Raw genomic sequence first — 19,151 nt, forward strand, 5'->3', positions numbered from 1 at the left:
ACTCACATCTTATACACCAGGTTCAACCTGGTGGGCATCTGTGGCAGTTTTCCATAATAAAAACTCCCACAATCCCTTTGCAATTAGTCGCAGAACTCACGCCAGTTTCTATTTTACTCTGGGTGGTGCAGATAGATCTATAACAAGCCCATCAGCTTAGGTAATGTCATTAACGTCAATTCAGACCATTTCCTGAACCAGTTTTCTGGCACAGGAAGCTTAGTTAATTCCCCGGAAGTAATGCTTGTGTTTTTTTTTTTTTGGGTGATTTCTGTCAGTGACCATCAGTAAAACACTGGTATTAAAAACCATGCAGTTTGCTAAAGTCAACTCTTTCACATGACCGTTCCCAATCAGGTCCCCCTGACAGTTTTTCAGGCAGACCGCCGAATGTAAACAGACTTGTGTCTGTTTTCACCTGCCTAACTCTGATCCGATCGGGTCCACTAAAAACAAACGGAAGGAGATCCGTCCTCCTCGCTATAGACAGATTGGATCAGAGGTAGTCGGGTGCAAACGGGCAGCGGAGTCTGTTTACACCAGACGGTCTGTAGAGCAGAGCAGGCTCTGTCCATGTCCGCTCTGCATAAACTAAGCAGACATGGACCGGTCATCTTATCGCTCTACTGCGATTAGCAGGGGTCTGCAGATAGATCCCCTGCTGATCTAAACAGAGTCTGCCCCATCTGAAAGCAGACTAAGAGGTGCAATCACAGAATGAACAGCTTGCACGCCATCTAAACCTCCTCCAGCGCTTTTGGCTGGCCTCATGTCTCTCTTCACACATTGCGATGTGTCTATAGTTTCCCATTCTCTGCTGCAAACTATCATGCCTGGCAGGCAGGATGGCGGGACGGGAGCCCAGTGATTCACATGTGTGAAAGGCTATGTAAACATCTATAATCTGGGCACAAACTAGTAAAATGAAAAAAATAATAATAATATATATATAAAAAAAAATTAACTTCTCTGACCAGTGTCCCATCTGACGCTGGCCTCAGAGATCAGAAAGATCTTAGCTTTTCCATAAGCATGCAAGATTGAACTGTCTGAATGCTTGTTTATAGCAGCCTAATGGACGCTAAACATAGGAATTGTTGCCTGAACCAGGGTGAGAAGATTATCTCATGTCCGTGGGAATCTACAGCAAAGTACATGATCCCTTTAATAATGAAACTCCAATTAAAGGAATGAGAAGTTTGCAAACACTGCCAGGCCAGAGTTGCAGAACAAAAAGTAGCCAGAAAGCCCCACATATCCCTGCTTGCGATGATACTTGAATGCTATAAAAGACACCAAGGAACTGAGAGTAGTGCAGGGACTACAATTGGCTGTCTCTGGCTGCTTAGCGGCAGAGAGGTCACAGTGATGTCAAAACTCTTGGTCTGCATAAAGGCTTCCGGTAAGTGAATCAAACTTCAAGGGGATGGTCATTACAGACCAGAAACAAACATTTTTGGGGCACAAAACAGCAACGGCATCCTTTGTATTCCGCTCAGCACAGATATATTTTAACCCCCTTCCCTTGGCCGTATGCATAAATGTGGTAGCAAAAGCTGGGCCTTACTCTGTGCTGCCACACATGTTATTTTGTGCTGGCCGTGCTCATTTGCACTGTGATTCTGCTATCCCTGACAGCTCCTGGTCACAAAGCAACGATCGGGGGCCAGAAGGATGAGCTCCCTATCACTGTAACAGCCAATCATGTGATCAGAAGTCCGTGAAAACCCCTCCAGTGCTACGTTCTCTTTAAAAGGCCAGCGGAAAGGGGTTAAAAGGAGGAATACGGAAACCAGTCAGTCCAAATCTAGAAGCCGGCAGGCACTTAAAGGAGCCAAAAATCTGGTGACTGCGCCGACAACCCAAAAAGATTTAAACATTAGGCACCAGCTGTTATTTTCAGGCATATTGATTATCTAGCTCCAGAGATCCCTTCCAGCCCTAACAAAGGCCAACGTAACCACAAAGGACCAAGAGTACAGGGGGGGGGTAATCTACAAATCTACAAGCTGACCACGGTGGATGGGAGCCACGGGGTGTTCCTGCCCAGAACCCCCAACTAGTAAACACTGAGCGGACTGAGGCTTCTCTGCAGGTGGTGAAAGTTATCACAACGGACGCATACGGCACAGACAGACTCCAGTAACACGTAACCCGGTGAAGATGGAGGAGAAGCATGTTTAGGAATAGTCACTGCTGTCAAAAAGTTAAAAATCTATCTTTTTTTTTCTCACCACAGGATTAGAACCGAAACACCCCAAACTGTTTGCAACTCAAACCCCAAAAAAGTTTAGCATTGGACCTCGTCCCCTGCAAGTGGCAGCCCCAGTCAGAACTGGTGCAGGTAGGAGGGCCTGCGCTCGTGCTTCATCTGGAAGGATTTAAAGCCCTTGTTCGTCTGCTGAGACGGCTGCTGTGCGTACGGGAAGGTCGAGGAGATGCCGGCAGGCGGCGCGCAGTCATTGGCGGTGGACCAGACGGGTGACTGGAGTATCTGCATTGTGTCGTTCCATTGGCTCACGGGATTTGTCATGTGGTACAAAGAGGAGCTCTGGTTTGGCAGTGTATTGGAGAGAGGGGAGGAGTGCTGCCAAGGAGCTTTAGGCGGCCACGTTTTGGTTTTGTTTTCCTGAAAACGAAAGAGAAAACATTATCGAGAGGAAATAATTAACGTGGGAAATCTTCTCTCTATATATTAACCAATATATGACAAACCTAAGCTATATGACACTATTAATATGTATTACTGGTTTGTGAACAGCAGTATAATTTGCCACTAATCCCAATCTAAAGGAAAAAAAAAAATTAATAAAAAAAAAAAGATATTCCTTACTTTCATTAGTGGTCAATACATTTGAATTCGCAATGTCTGATTGTAGGTGTTAACCCCTTTATGACGGTCTGATACATACAGGCAGCAGCAGCAAAAGGGCCGACTTTACCGCCCACGCACCAAACATATGCGTCATTGGGCGCTCATTGTTTCCATGCTGAGAGCGCACTCACTGGGCAATCTCAGCACAAAGACCAAACTGATGCAGCCAGCACTCGGTGCAGACTACAGCGGGCATGTAAAATTGAGCGCTAGTGTGGTCACATCCAGAAGGCAACGTGTGCCTTCTGCTGTGGCCAATGGTCCTCTGGGTGATACATCAAGGAGATGTCAGGGCCAGCCGACGCAGGAGAACAGACACCAACAACCATACTAGGAAGGGTCTGTGAGCAAGCACATTCGGCTGCACAGAGCAAGTGTTTTCCGTCACAGGGAGCAGGGTTGCAGGAATGTCTGCATGGGATGGTTGTTTCTAATCAGACATTTAGCAATCCAAAATGTGCACAATACAAAAGGTTATATTATTTACCAAATTAATGAAGGGGAGATTTGGCTCTTTTACAGGAAATTCCATTTTAATGAATCGGGACCCATGTCTGCTCAATGTCTACAAGTATTTTACATTACAGCAGCCTCTCAGCTCTTTTACCCTAGCAGCAGTTCTCTACCTGTGGGTTGTGACCCCATCGGTGGGATCGAATGCCTATTTGCCAGGGGTCACCGAATCCCAATCCGATGACCCGATTCCCGAAAGTGACATCATTGGCCGGTGAGACGTCACTTCCGGGAGAGGAGAGACCATGCTAGAGTAACTAGTAGGGCAAGAAAACTTTGGTGATTTGCATATTAACAGCTTTTTATTTAGACCTAAGCGATCTGGGAATTTTTGAAAGGGAATTTGACTTCTGTAATTTTGTCTGTAAATGTGAAGGGCACGAGATGTGGGTGGTATCTTGGGATGGGGGGGGGGGAGTCATAAAGGTGAAATTCAGCCCGAGCTCGTTTGGCTGTACTTCTCCTATGGGTTACAGGAGTGCACTTGGTTTTGCACTCCTGTGACCCATTTTCAGCAGAGAGTGGTCTGAAGTCTGCCATCGGTCTCGGCGGCTCGCTGAGAGGCTGATACGGCCATCAGTCCAGGCACCCCGTCATCACGACTCTGGGAGTCTGGATCTGCCAGGTGCCTGGACTGATAGCCGTCTCAGCGAGCCGATGAGATGGCCGATCCCTGCCCCTCCACAGCTCAGCGTTCCAGTGAGCGTGGAGGAGCAGAGCAGGAGAGCTGGAGCAGATCGACAGGCAGCAGCTCTCTGCTTGGGGAGTCGAAAGAACCAAGCCATCGGCAATGTCCGATGGCTCGGTTCTCAGTGCAGAGATTCTGGGGGGACAGATGCAGCATCAGAGCGATGCTGCAGCCATCTAGGAAAGTTTAATGGGGGGAAAAACAAAGCCAAACCCATACTTCTCTTTTACGTGTTATTACATTTCACGTTCCTGATGTTTGGTCAGAGCCATCTTGGATTTGAGGTGGATCTTATGATTTGGCGAAACTCAGAATTTGTGGCCATAAATTTGCACCTGAACCCATATTCCACTGCATAACCATTATCCTTGGTCAGAGAGGTCTCCAAGAGCCAGTAATCTCAAAAAATGGACAAGATTGTCTAATTAAGACTGTTACCATTGTTACGCTTTTTCTTCACATGATTATACAATACGGTGAATACAGTTCAATGCACAATGAATAAAAAATAAAAGCAAGTCATATACATTTTATTCATCTGTAACTTATATGTTAAATATTTCACAATATATATCAGATTGTTTTTGTGATTAATCACTACGCTTTAATAATGTTACATTCTTAAGAATGAAAATACATCCTGCATATCAGATATTTATATTTTGCTTCATAAAGCAATGAAGACGCAACAAAAATAATTTTACCGTTAGGGGTCCCCACAACTTGGGAAATTTTATCAAGGGGTCACGGCACTAGAAAGGATGAGAACCACTGCCCTAGATGAACCCTTAAAACTATTTCCAGGTCTTGGGGAACCCCATACTGAAATCAATTTTGGGGGGAGAATGCTCCCTACATTGGTGGCCAATAGGAACAATGTCCCTTACATTGGTGGCCTGAAAGAAGATTTGCTCCCTTACAGTAGTGGTCAGACCGCCACCCATACAGACATCTAAAAAGATGATTGGTGTAATGCCGCCGATTCTGTCCAGTGGTGTTTACCCTGGAGCTTTACAAGAAACATATGGGAGGTCAATCACTTAAAGTTCAAGGAACCTCTAGCAACTTTTGGGGGATTCCTAGGTACATCTAGGGGAACTCTAGGGTTTCACAGAAGTCTGGTTGAGAATGGCTATGGTACAGGTGTCCCTATACACAATTGCAGGCTTATGCAATAAACAGAAAGGGTTCAATAACCCAAAGCAACAATTCATAATCCATCTTGAACAAGTCTATATTCTGTGACATTGACTCCCTTTGATCACTAAATAACACTCTCTACCTAGTAAAAAGGGCAGAAGGTGCCCGAACAATGAGTGCTCCCATAGTCTCACCTGGTTGAGATCGTCTACTGTGGAGAGGAGGGGTGGTGACGGTAATGTGTTTGCTTCTTGTTCACCACTGCTGTGTTTCCTGGTGGAAAGAAAAAAATGCAGCAATAGAGAATTATTATTAGAGACCAGAAGTTCTCTAGATAAAGTTTGTGTGTCTTTTTAGAATAAAATGGAATACAAAACAACTGATGGTTAAGGATACCCATTATATATGATTTAGGATTACATTATGACAAACAGTAAGTAATCTCAGGATAATCTGCCTGGTATTAGGGACACCTCTGGTCCCTTTTTTAACTTCCTCTCCTCACAATAAAGATCTCTTTTCAGAGCAAGCCAGGATGGTTTCTCCAGATAACAGAGGTCAGTAAAGAACTTCTACAGAAGTGATTGCAGTCATGTGACTCACCTCCTTTGTTTCACTGCAGCAACAAGGTCTGGACCTGAGAACATAGAGAACAGACTGTCTCCATTGGCAGACGAGGTCTCGTCACTTGAACTGGCCGAATCGCCCTGAGCACCTGTCCAGCTGCTATTCATCACATCGCTGCAAAACAAGAGGAAATAGGAGTTATTCTTTTTTTTTCTTCTCCCCCCCCCCCCCCCTTATTTTAAAGCGGTAGTAAACCAAAGCAAAAAAACTAACAAAAAAAATAATAGCAATAGCAATACACAATAATAGCACTCCCGCGCATGCGCTCAAGAGCCCTTAGTTACGGCACAGTGCTCTGAAGGTCTGGCACAGTATGCTGGATCTTCAGAGCGTGTGCGCCTGTTACGTCACAGGCTGCATCCAGGGTAAATATATCCTAAACTATATTCATTTTACCTGCAGAAAAGCCTTATTACAGGTTTACCTGTAGGTTTAAAAAAAAAAAAAAAAAAATCACAAAGCAGACTTTACTACCGCTTTAAAGGTAGAATTTCAGCTAAAACCTAAGGGAGCTTAAAAATGCCCCCCTCTGCCCAAATCTAAGCTGACTAACCTGTGTAAGAAAGATGTACTGTATAGCCTTGCCCATTTTCAGGCCGCTCCAATCCACTCACGTGATCTGGCTCCGTGTATCAGCCAGCGACAGCTGCAGGGGAGAGGAGGGAGTGCCGACAAAGGATGAGCTATAGGAGCCTGTGGGCGACGACATTGACAGCTGTTGCCAACTGCTTCCTGGCAGCTGCTGCTGACTGACACAGGGTGATCACATGACCAGACCAGCGTGGGCTGAAAATATGCAGGTATATAGAACTTTTTTTTTTTTTTTTTTTTAGACAGGTAAGTCAGAAGAGGTGTTAGGAGGGGACAATTTTAAGATTAGTTGGGGGTTAGGCTGGAACTCTGAGAAAAGGAGTTTTGATTTTACAAAGAAATATTTGTTTTCCTTTTTAGGGATCATGTTTATGAACTATAAAAGTAGATGTAAACCCCTAAATGGAGGTTTTGTCCATGCACCGTGTATTATAAACAATCTTTTTTTTTTGTTGCATAAAATCCTGTTTTTCACTTGTTATTCCCCTTTTGCAGCCTATTTCACCTATTTGTTTTTTTAATCTATATGTTCTACCTAGTATTGGCATAATGGCACTCACTAGTATTGGCATAATGGCACTCACTAGTATTGGCATAATGGCACTCACTAGTATTGGCATAATGGCACTCACTAGTATTGGCATAATGGCACTCACTAGTATTGGCATAATGGCACTCACTAGTATTGGCATAATGGCACTCACTAGTATTGGCATAATGGCACTCACTAGTATTGGCATAATGGCACTCAGACTGCCTATATGACATCTGAAAATGGAGCTGCAGTTATTTTATTATTTCTGGATAATGAGGAAACCCATGTCCCTTTTATTGCTATCTGTGTACCAGCTGGGGAAATTCTACTCACTTCCTGTGTAATGCATGGGAAGTGAGGGGAAGTGCCTAATAGCGACACATACAATAGAAATCTGGAGTCAGTGCAAAACAAAAAAACAAAAAACAAATTTGGCTAAAACTACTTAGTTTTATAGCGACCCTGTCACCATAAAGTTACTTTTACCCAACAGCTCTCCTGTAGAAGAAATGGGAATATACTTTTCAGTGGCCTGTGCATTGAAAAACTGCCACATTCCCCACTCCACTGCAAGTACTCTACCTTCATAGGAGTCAAATATTTGCACCTAAAACCTAACTCCAGGTTTTTTCTTACTTTAAAATAGTCTGCTTGGGCCAAACTAACTTTTTCCATAAAAAATGTGGCCGCTCTCAGCGCTGTATAAACTGTATGTAGCTTCAGTCTCCTACAGTATAGAGCACTGTGTTCCCGTATTGGGACAGAGCCTTCCTATTCTTGGAACAAGAACAAAAAAGCGCTAGTGAGCTATCCCACTAGAAACCTTGGATAGTATCAATGAATAGGCTGATTGGCTGAGGTGGAGAGGCAGGCAGATGATATCACGACCTCCACCTAAACCAATCAGAGGAAGCCTTGTAAAAACACAAAGCTTCCTATGAATGGCTGAGCAGTGCTCAGTCTAAATCAACTTTATTCCAGGAAAGGGATGTCCCATTGCCAGAACAGAGCAGTGATGCTACAGACAGGGACACATTTCTTAGCAACGGAAAGAGATTTTTGGGCCAGCTTGGCCTAAATGGACTATTTAAAGTAACAAAACCTGGAGTTATAAAAAGAAGCATGAATATACTAAGTGACCATATGGATAATAATGACTTCATGGTGGCAGTGTCAACTTTTACCTCTTTCGATGGTTGGTGCTAATGAGGTGGTTTTGTTATGCCATGCTCTGGCCTCTAGATGGCACTGTTACAGCTCAAGCAGTTAATTCATCTATGCCAGCACTGCATGCATGTCATTCCCATCTGCACATGGCACAGTGCTAGTCTCCCTTTAAGGATAATTTCACCTTTTAGAACATGTTACACCTGATTTTAGGGTGGAACATGTAACATATTCCCAGTGCTGCAGCCACCACCCCCTCCCTGTGGCAGCACTATAAAGAAGTTACCCATACTATTGGTCACGGCTTGAAAACAGCGCGGCACTGTGGTAGTTCATTGAGTCTTCAGGGAGTATCAGCCTACCCGTACGGGATGTACAAGCACACAGATAAACCAACAGCATGCAAGAGACCTACATGGTATCCACAATCTGCTAATCGGTGGTGCAATGCTTTACAGGTTCCTACTACAAAAATAATAAATGCTTATTTGTTTACCTGCACAAAAATGTGCATTTACGATTATTATTTAAAAAAATCAATTACTGTGGAAGGACAGGTTTGGATTTAGTATTAGTATATCTGTGTTGGTGAGAGCCTCTGATGGATGAAAGCAGCGAACTCTGCATATAAAAAATGAAATAAATATATATATATATATATAGAATCACCTTGAATCTAATGATAGTCATATTTGTTATAGCTCCAGATTGTCTGCCAATATGTCCATGTGAGCACTTTCAGGTATACTGTACTCACTCTCCTTTTGGTGTCCTGGTATTCCTTTGCTATTGTTCTGCATTACTGTTATCTTTTTTTTCCCCTTGAACACTACTAAAAAAATATTGAAACAGTAAAATTCTATAGCGAAGTGATCCTTTAACACGGTAACATTGGAGGCAGCCTATGAGGTCCTCGTTTGCTGGTATTGGGTCGCAGCCCATATTGCCAAGTCAAAACGATCCTATAGTTGTAGATGCTTCCGTGGTCAATGAAGAGATAAAATCTACATTCGGTGGTCCTGCCCTCACCTCGTGGGATTTTGGTCAAGGGTCATCCGACTCTGGTTCACCCTCTTCCACGTATCTTTCCTGTAAAGACCCCAAATTTGCATTGCTCCATTGTCCAATCCCAGGGCCTCTCTGCTTACCAGCAGAAATTAGCCACTTACCTATGCATCTAAGGCCCCTTTCACTGGGGCGGTTTTCAGGCGCTACAGCGCTAAAAATAGCATCTGAAAAAACCGGCCCCTTTCACTCCAGTGTGAAAGCCCAAGGGATGGTCCTGCTAGCCGCATCTTTGGAGCGGTGAAAGGAGTGGTGTATTCACTGCTCCTAAACTGTTCCTACCCATTGAAATCAATGGGACAGCGCGGCTATACCGCTGGCAAAGCGCCGCTGCAGTGGCACTTTGCGGGCGGTTTTAACCCTTTTTCGGCGCAGACCACCGCTAAAAATAGTGGCGCTTTACCGCCGATGCCCGCACCGCCCCAGTGTTAAAGAAGCCATAGAGCACAATAGCTAGGGCCTGGAAAAAGCCGGCTGTATTATTCTCAGAGCTGAAGAGCACCTTGACTACCCTTATGAACCATGAAAAGATGACGAGTGTCCTCCACGACACTCATGCTAAATGTCTGGGTGTCATGGTGGTCCAAATCGATTTCAACCTTGCATCCCACCAGCCTAGCCCTTTTCGGATTAACATAACCCTTATCCTAAGACTGGGGGAACTTCCCTTCCCCCACCCCTTCTTCGCTCCTCCTACTACCCTCTCTCTATTCCCCCTTTTTTTTTTGGCTCTTTGTCCTGCACTTTGTTTTTGTTTACTCCATTTTAGCAACAGGTACACTCCTTTTACCTACCTTCTTAGCCCCCGAGCAGCAGGTATTCAGCGTTGGCCCTTGCCTTTGGTCGGAGGGTCATTGTTTATAGTTCTTACTCTATGGGACATTTTTATTTTGTGTGTGTGTTCTGACGGGAAACTCAGCATTGTGTCTAATGTTCATATCACCTGCATATTTGGCATGTTTTCACCTTTTACATTTGAATAAAAATTATTGTACCAGAAAAAGAAAAATTCTACAAAGTAGTAAAAAAAAGACGATGTTCAGACTGAACACCTTACTTCACCCAGCACCCATCTATATACTGACCACATTGTCGTAATTGCAAAGGACCAGGTGCGGTCCCCCAGAAAGCTCTCTTACCCCTCTGTGAAATATTCCGGGAAGGGCCATGTTCTGTGCGAATCCTCAGGATGGGGCCAGTTGCTACGTGTGGTGCTCGGGCGGCGGACATGCTGCGCTTGCCGTTTTTGTTGCATAGCTTGGTTGACCCCAGCCACATAGCGGGCAAATTCCGGGTCTGAGCCAACTACAAGAGAAGAGAAGGGGGGTTAAATCACAGAACAGTGTCAGCCTGTTTGTACCCTGTTATCCCAGACACTAATCTTTTAAGCCAGACTGTCTTCTACTCCTGAATAGAACACAATAAGGGATTCACTGCCGGTCAGCAGCCCATGATACTTTTGTTTATCAGATAAATGCCGGGAATTGACTGAAAATAGCACATTCTGTTAATTGGGCTCAAATGGGCAGACGTGGCTATAAAAAAGTCACGCATTTAATGCGGTCTCCAGCACACCCTTATCTGTGCCGGCCTGTATCTGTATTCACTAATATTAACTGTATATGGACAGTTTGACATCAATATACCATGTCAAAGAAAATACATATGGATATTATTTAAGGTATCATAAAACATACTAGGCCATGTTTGGGTCACCTTCTGTTGTGACTCGGACAATAGATATTTGTGTTTCTGTTTATAATATACTTGTGCATTTAATACGGATAGGTTGTTCGTGCTATTCCTGATTTGTCAGACACATCCTTCAGCTTGGACTGTATTGTTCTGAATGATATATGTCATGCTATTGGCGATAGCCATTGTTGCTGACTTTTGTAATGATATTTACTGTGTCCTATTTTTCTCCTTGTCCCAAAATGACGCAAAAACATTTTCACCTCTAAAAGGTATCATAAAACAGCAAGAATGTACATTGTAGGGTTTCACCAATACCACTTTTTTTTTTTTTAAACACAGAGTACGGGTACCGATTCTTTTTTTCCCAGTACTTACCGATACCTATCGCCTAGGGAGTATAGATGGGGGGGTGGTTTGGAAGCTGGGGGGGGCGATTTCTAGGGAATGGTGTGAGGGTTGGGGGAGTGGAGGGGTTAGTGAGGGCAGGGAAGTCAAGGGTTGGGATGGAAACTATGATCGCTGAGGGAAGATGGTTGGGATGGGAGGATCATTGGGAGACATGGGATCTAAAGAAGACAAGTATCCCCCAGTACTGTGGGACTTTAAGGGCAAACGGGGGGTACCTTTCTTTAAATACATAATATATTTGGGACGGTGCCAACAAAAAAAGTCTATTCTCCATAATGGTTCCTCTTCTATAATTGGGAGACATGAGGGCAGAGGTGACAGCTGGTGGAGGGCACAGAACATGCAGCGTGCAGGGTTCAGGCACAGAACATGCAGCGTGCAGGGTTCAACTCTCCTCGACCACTCCTTTCCACTGTATTCTGATCCACCTCTCCTCAGCTCTGACTCGTGCTCACTCTACTGCCTTCATCGCCCCACCTTAAAAGCTACATCGTGCACATGGCTTACCAATCGTTGCACTAATGTAAAGTACCTGGCCGGCTCTTGTACAGACTTCCCCCACTGCAAGCGCTGGCTCTCTGCAGCCAGATCACCCGGGGGTGTAGGCATCCAGACATCAGGGTCAATCAGAGAAAGTGCAGACTACCTTCTGAACTAGCTGGGACGCCCGCATTCCCCTTGTCACTACACTCAGGGAGACAAGCTATCAAAAATCCCTGATCCCAGTACAGATGTACCCGACAGGCTGCGACTGATGTGGCCAGTTCATGTCACTTCCAGTACCGGGTTATGGTATCGGAGCATTTTTGTGAGTACTGATACTTGTGAAAATGACTAGTATCGGCACCGATAACAATATCGGTATCGATGTAACCCTAGTAGATAGATTCTGCAATTTACACAATAGACTTAAAGTGGTTGTAAAGGCTGAAGGTGTTTTTACCTTCATGTATTCTACGCATGAAGGTAAAAAAACCTACAATGTGCAGCTTCCCCCCTCAGCCCCCTAGTACCTACCCAAGTCCAAGCCTGATCCAGCGATGCACACAACAGCCAAAGCCCTCCTTCCTGATTGGCTGAGATGCAGCAACAGGAGTCATTAGCACCCGCTGCTGTCACTCACAGTCAGTCAGTGAGGTGGAGGGCCACGGCTGAGCCACACTGTCTGCATCTTAAGGACAGAGAGCTGGCTCAGGAGCAAGCACCCCCATAGCAAGCCACTTGCTATAGGGGCACTCAGCAAGGGGGGCCCAAGGAGGATCTGGGCTACTCTGTGCAATCGCATACAGCAGGTAAGTATAACTTTTTTTTATTTTTTCCCCCTCTTTACAATCAACTCTTTTGCTACCTGAACCATTTTTGCTTTTTTTGCACACAGGTTTAAGCAATATTGGTCTGAAGATTAGCAAAAACCCTCAAATATTAAATATTTTCTGAAAACCGACACTCTAGAATAAAATCATAGTAATTCCAATTTTTTTTATGTCACAAAACGTTAGCACAACAGTTTACGAAATGCAAAATTTCAATAAAATAAATACAATTTTAATTTTATTACAACATATATATTACCCAACTTGATTGTAAAATAAAGGCGCTTGCGCTGAGTAAAAAGGCACCTAACACATCCAGACTTAAAATTGCACGTGGCCGTGAAACAGCAAAAAACTTTGGCACCCTATATTTATCATAGGTGACCCTACAGGTCATCAGTTTAGAATTAACGGTGAATAATGGGCCTAGAACTATTGATCTCACTCCGAGTAAACACAATATAACAATGTACTGCTATACTGTATTGCTTTCATATGTAGATTAAAAAAGTGTGACCATTAAACAGCATATAACATCTGTTAAAGAAACGTTACTTATATAAAAATATTAACTAAAATTGTTATAATGCAGGGCATTTTTCTAAAAGAAGAATGAAAAAATAAAAATAAAAAAAAGACTTACCTGCTGGATCAAAAGGCAGCATATCTCCCAACATCCCGAACATCCCTTCGCTCTGGTCACGGTTTGGCCAGGTGTTATTTCGAGGTCCTTGCGATTTCTGTCCCAGCATCTCAGACATCATGTTGTCCATGAAACTGCTGACCAGCCCCATGCTGTACAAGTCTGAACTAAGATCGGAGACCCCCTGGCTGCTCCATTGGTTCATTTGACCAATTGGAGACAGGCCACTCCCCACCGCTTGTGAGGATGGTTGGCTGGAGCTGTTCAGCCATTTTCCTGGCGGGTGCTGTGACTGTTGCTGCTGCTGTTGTTGCTGCGGCCCCATTGGTTGGAACAAGTGCGGATAATACTGCAATTGTTGCTTCTGCGACAGCTGCAGCGGCGGCGGTGGCTGTTGTAGCAGTCCCTGCTGCTGCTGCTGAGGTTGGGCTTGCTGCTGCTGCTGAGGAGGGTGAACAGGAGGGTGGATAGCCGGTTGTGCTGGCGGTTTTACAGTTCCTTGTTTTTGCTCAGGCACAACAGATGCGGTGGTGGAGTTTCTCCTCTTGACCACAGGGGAAGTCTGCTGTGATTTGCCCATATTAAAACCAGAGAGGAAATCAATGACATCCTGCATTTCCTGGTCAGAGGGCAAGTTCATTCCTTTATCGTCCTTTTGCTCTTCTCCTTTGAACAAGTCCTCTCTACGCTCCACGAGGAATCCATTGACCAGCTGGCTGTTTGTGTTCTGGGTGGAGTGGGGAGTGTCCATGGACCTGGAGAAGCTGCCGATGGTCAGCATGCTCTGTAACTTGGAATCCGTGTGATTGGGGAACTTCACCTTCTCTTCGGAGTTGCTAGTGGTTAAGACGTGTTTGGAGGGGGTCTGGGGGACAGAGTAGCTCCCACTGTGGCCAGAGCCACTGCAGGAGACTTTCTTAGTGAACCTTGAAGTCAGTTTAGAAAAAGTCTTTTGCAAGCCTCCAGACGACTTGCTGCCGTTCCCGTGTGGGAGGTCGATCTGGTTTCCAAAGTCGGAGGTGTCCCTCTGTAGCTGAATCTGGATGATTGGCAAAGCTTGCTCGCTGCAACCAACACAAAAACAACATTAGTATTACTAGACTGGGAAGAAAGCTAAGCCTTGGAAGACAACTAAGGCATTACTTATTGTGTGCATGATTATTAAAGAGTGGAGCATTTGGATGTTCCTTATTCCAACGGAAAACACTCCCTACCCCCATTATTACTGCCCCAGCCTATTCTGGTGCAGCTGTCAAAGGAATGTTAAAGCAGACCTCTTCTTGCTTCAATGCCTTTCCCTACTTTTGCATCTAGAGAGAAGCAGTGTTGTCAAAAGGAAGCATATGGACTATAAGGCCATGGTCATCCCTAGGCCTCGTGTCAGTAAGGATACACAGCATCTGTCACATACAGGAATACATACCGTCCTTCCTTCCAGCGAGTGATATCGAAGACTGCGGTGTACAGGACATCCACCAGTCCCAAGGTCTTCTCTGGGTCCAGGCTTCTCTGTAAGAGAGACATGGTCGCTGGATCCTCCTTCAGACACCTGCATATGCAAAAGAAATCACATAATATTTACCATACAGCGTGTGGATCATACACTAAAGCATATATATTGGCTCTGCCGTGGTGCAATCCTATGCTCTGTGCTGTGGGTAGTTCCATTCAAGGAGAGCTCTGAACAGGCTTTTACAAAAATGCTGACAAGCAGCCTATAGGAAATCTTCTAGTAAAAAGAATAACAGAGGGACATGTATACTGCACAAAGAGACTGCTGTACTCCATAGAGCTACAGTGCATGAATGATCTCAGCCTTCTTCATTACAGGCTTTTGCCTAAAACCCAACCGAGCACATACATACATACATATATAAATATATATATATATATATATATATATATATATATACACATATATATATTATATATATATATATATATATATATATATATATATATATATATATATATAATAAAAAATAAAAAAAAGAAGAAGGCAGGGATTCCCTCTTCTGTTTGGGTCACTGCAAAAGACCTTCCCGGAAGGAACAGCAATGCTGATAACTAAACTAATGCAGGCGCCACCACTACATCAAAAAGCAACAGATTTCTGATTGAACATCTAAGTGAAAAAACGACTTACCAGGTGGATGGAACTTGCACAATAAGCCTTGACCCTTCCAGACTGATCTGTGGTGCATATATTTCCTTATTCTCAATCTGTGCTGTGTCAACGACCACCTGCGTTATAAAAAATAAATAAAAAATGATCAGAAACAGTCTGTCCATCAATACGTCTAACACAGTTAAAGCAACATTACTGCTGCCCAGAAATATCTTAACAGCAGGTCCTTGAAATACTCACCTCTCAAGCAGCCCAGGGCTCCTTCCTTACCTTTGTTTAAGCACTGCAGTCTCCATTAGACTCTTCAGCGTGCAGTGGGGGGCACAGGCATCTGACACTTCTGTCCAAGGGAGGCTGCGGTACTTGAATAGAGCAAAAATAGGAGGAGACATGGACTTCCGGAGAGTGAAACACTTGCAAGAAAGTGCCATTAAGAATTTTCCAGGTGATGGTGGAGTTGCTTAAAGGTTATTTTCACCTTTAGAAAAAAAAAAAATGTTAAATGCACATTTTTTTTCAATGGACCCTGCAGAGCATTGCGCCCACAATCAGCAGATAGAGGGTGCAATCTCAGCCTCCTGCAGAATCTCAGGATAGCCGTTTGCCTGTACCTCGTACAGGCAGGCAGTTACCTGAGAGCGGGAAGATCAATAAACTACCAGAGCGCTCACCAGTGCTCTGGTAGTTCATTTAAACCTACAAGGAATTAGCCAGAATGGCTGACAGTACTTGTAGTCTATCCATTCACAGGAAACGGTGAATGAATGACCTGGCTGTGTGGGCAGAGCCCCGCTGTTTTTAAATAGTGACAGCAAGAGAGGGGAGAGGATTTCCTGCTTGCCGTCACAGGGAGGGGGTATTCGGGTGGTGAAGCTGCAGATGCTGGAACATGTAACATTACAAAAGGTGACCTTATCTTTTAAAAATGTAAAAAAAAAAAAGAAAAGAAAGGTAGGCTGTTGGGCTGTGCAAAAAAGGGAATTATTCTGCAATATCAGGACTACAATATCTCAGAGGTTCAATTTATAAGCATTCCTATTTATGAAGGCTGCAATTTTGTACAGAATATACAAACATTGCTCCATATTTACATTAGATATTGTATAGTATCAACCAACATGGGACTGCTTGCTGTGGTGCACATTCAGGACATTGAGACAATTTTGGAGGTTGCTTTAAAGAGCACCAGCACTTTATCACTTGGGATGATCAATGTGGGACTTTGCATCTGGTACTTTATTTAAATGAATTGATTTTCTATTTTTTTTTAAATCACCTGTTGAAGCAGAGTTCCACATAAAAAGTGGAACTTCCGCTTTAAGGCGTTGTCCTCCCTGGCTCGCTGTTTGTGAAATGGAGCTTTTGGGGGAAGAGGGAGGGGGTGCAGGTACCTGCTCCCACTTCTGTTCCGGTAGTCTTAGGCGATCGGAAGCAGAAGTAGTTCTCCCTCCCAAAGTCTTCTGGGGCAGGTCCTAGAAGCCGCAACCTGTCACAGTTGGGTGCCCACAGTAGAGATGCCGGCACTGCCGCGGGAGGACAGAGGGAAAACCTTTGGTTTGTGGGACAGGTGAGTGGCTGTTTATTAAAAGTCAACAGCTACAGTTTTTGTTGCTACAGACTTAACAAAAAATACGATTGGAACTCCGCTTTAAGCCACATTAATGGTATAAGATATTAATTTTCAAAATTTTTGTTGATTTATACATAATGGATTAGGGCTGAAACAAATAATCGATTAATCGACAACTAATTAATTATGAAATTAATCGATTACTATTTTCATAATCGATTAATCGGCCAGTAACATAATGGGGTTAAAAAAAAAAAAATGAGCCCTTTATAGTACAAAGAGCAAATAGCTACTGTAAATATTACTTTCACCATTCTACAGTAAAAAAATTAACCCCTTACAGTAGTGATTATGTGCTTTTTTTTCTACTATAAAGGGCTAATTTTAGTTTTTGTTAACTTGATTATGTTACTAAACGTCTTAGACCTGATTCACATATATGTGTTTATTGGTGCTATTTGCCGAAATGCGCTACAGTTCATTTACATGGTTTTCTATGGGACACGTTCACACCTGAAAGGGTCAGGGACTTTTAAACGCACAATGGTGCTTTATTGGTTCAATATACTTCAATTGAGAAGCTGCAGAAAAGCATGTAATGCATTTTTGCAGCAATTTTAGTTTTTTAATCTGCCCAAAAAAATGCAAATTGCAGTAAAATCACGTGTGCAAAAATCAAAACGTACAGCAAAAAGCACTGCAGAAACAGATCAAAAGCAAACTGCATAGGTGTGTACCGAGCCTTATGCTGGTCACACAGATCAATTTTCAGATGAGAATATTCAGACTAAATATCTTTGTACATTCGCTGAATGAAAGAATTTTGTTTGAAATTTTCACTTGTTTTTAACATTCTTTTTTTAAAATAAATAATTTTTGAATGAAAATCACATAGTGTCTGAAAATTCCTTTGACTAAGAAGTTTTCTATTATTTCCAAATTTTCCCATCACTCTGGTTAAAAATGATCAATTTGACCCATTTTTTTTTTTTAAGGTTATTAACCGAAACAATCGGCCAACTAATCGATTATGAAAATAATCGTTAGTTGCAGCCCTATAATGGATAGTTAATGTGGCATGCAGGTTTATTTTTTTAGCTTTTTTTGAATCAATTGAGTTATAACAGTGCACATGGTAACTGCAGCAGTCACAATAAGTTTGATTTAAGTAATTCACAAGTTTATTATTTAACTTTAAAGGTGACATTGCACACATGGAAGCCACAGAACAATTTTGAGATTTTTGCGTTTGGGGTAGAGCAATAGTGCTACTACATAAAAATAAAAAAAGAAATGTAAAAAAAAAAAAATCTCTCTCAATATAAATATCTATAAAATATAACAGAATTACCTAACTATGCTTCCCGACTTGCATTACCCAATAAAAACCTACAGAAGATAAATGGACTTTAAAAGCCAATCAAACCTCTGAACTCAGAGAGGCAACTGCACAGCCTGTTGCAAAAACATTTCTCTTTCTCACAGCCGCCCTTGCCAGGAGATGAGGGAAAAGCTTCCGTCATTGGTGTGACAGGTGTTTCCATTCACCTTATCACACAAGAATGCCTGCTCTATCGCCAGTACACAAAGTCCAATGAGATCATAACCCTACACTGCCAGCATGCCCCCGCTTTATACCTTGATAACAAGGCAAGTCAACAAGAGAGACTGCCGTCTCATCCTTTCACCAGAAGAAAACAAGGTCCTGACTCAATAGGGATGTGTGGGATGAAGCGAGCAAGTGACAACTCGCTGCTCCGGGTGTGACAAACATATTATGGGCTGTGACAGACAGCGATTGTGTCACCTAACACTGATGGAGCGAAACCATTGAACTTGGCTGGTTCTCACAGATGTGATGATCAACATCCCCCTTCCAATATCATAAAATGTTAGAATGGGGGTCTAATATTATATCTTAAAAGAGAACTAGTCACCAATGGATATAGGTTTTATGACTCTTCATGCCTAAATTGTTAAAGTGGTATTAAACCCCAAACCAAAAATTTTATATATTGGAGCCTACCAATCATTAGAAGTGGTGGTTGCATTGGTTTTTTTTATTTATTTTTTAGGCTCCTCCCCCCCCCAAGAGTTTTTTTCTCCCTTTTGGGATAAAGATATTACGCAAATAAAAAAAAAAAGCTGAACATTGCTGTAAGCACCCCTGTCAGGTCCTTCTTGTGTGCT

The 19,151-nt window shown here is 43.2% G+C and overlaps 1 protein-coding gene across 1 annotated transcript in view; it reads right to left on the bottom strand.

Moving 5' to 3' along the window:
• Nucleotides 1-385: 385 nt before the first annotated feature.
• Nucleotides 386-19,151, bottom strand: part of GARRE1 (granule associated Rac and RHOG effector 1) — a gene marked incomplete in the record, with an annotated part of 106,274 nt that continues 87,508 nt past the window's right edge. The window contains 7 exon segments of the mRNA XM_077452825.1: nucleotides 386-2,629; nucleotides 5,411-5,489; nucleotides 5,820-5,957; nucleotides 10,341-10,506; nucleotides 13,264-14,327; nucleotides 14,687-14,812; nucleotides 15,410-15,507. Coding sequence (XP_077308951.1) covers nucleotides 2,330-2,629; nucleotides 5,411-5,489; nucleotides 5,820-5,957; nucleotides 10,341-10,506; nucleotides 13,264-14,327; nucleotides 14,687-14,812; nucleotides 15,410-15,507 — 1,971 coding nt within the window.

Source organism: Lithobates pipiens, unplaced genomic scaffold, assembly GCF_037356315.1.
Source record: "Lithobates pipiens isolate NorthernLeopardFrog02 unplaced genomic scaffold, aLitPip1_a1.2 Scaffold_10, whole genome shotgun sequence".
Lineage (NCBI taxonomy): Eukaryota > Metazoa > Chordata > Amphibia > Anura > Ranidae > Lithobates > Lithobates pipiens.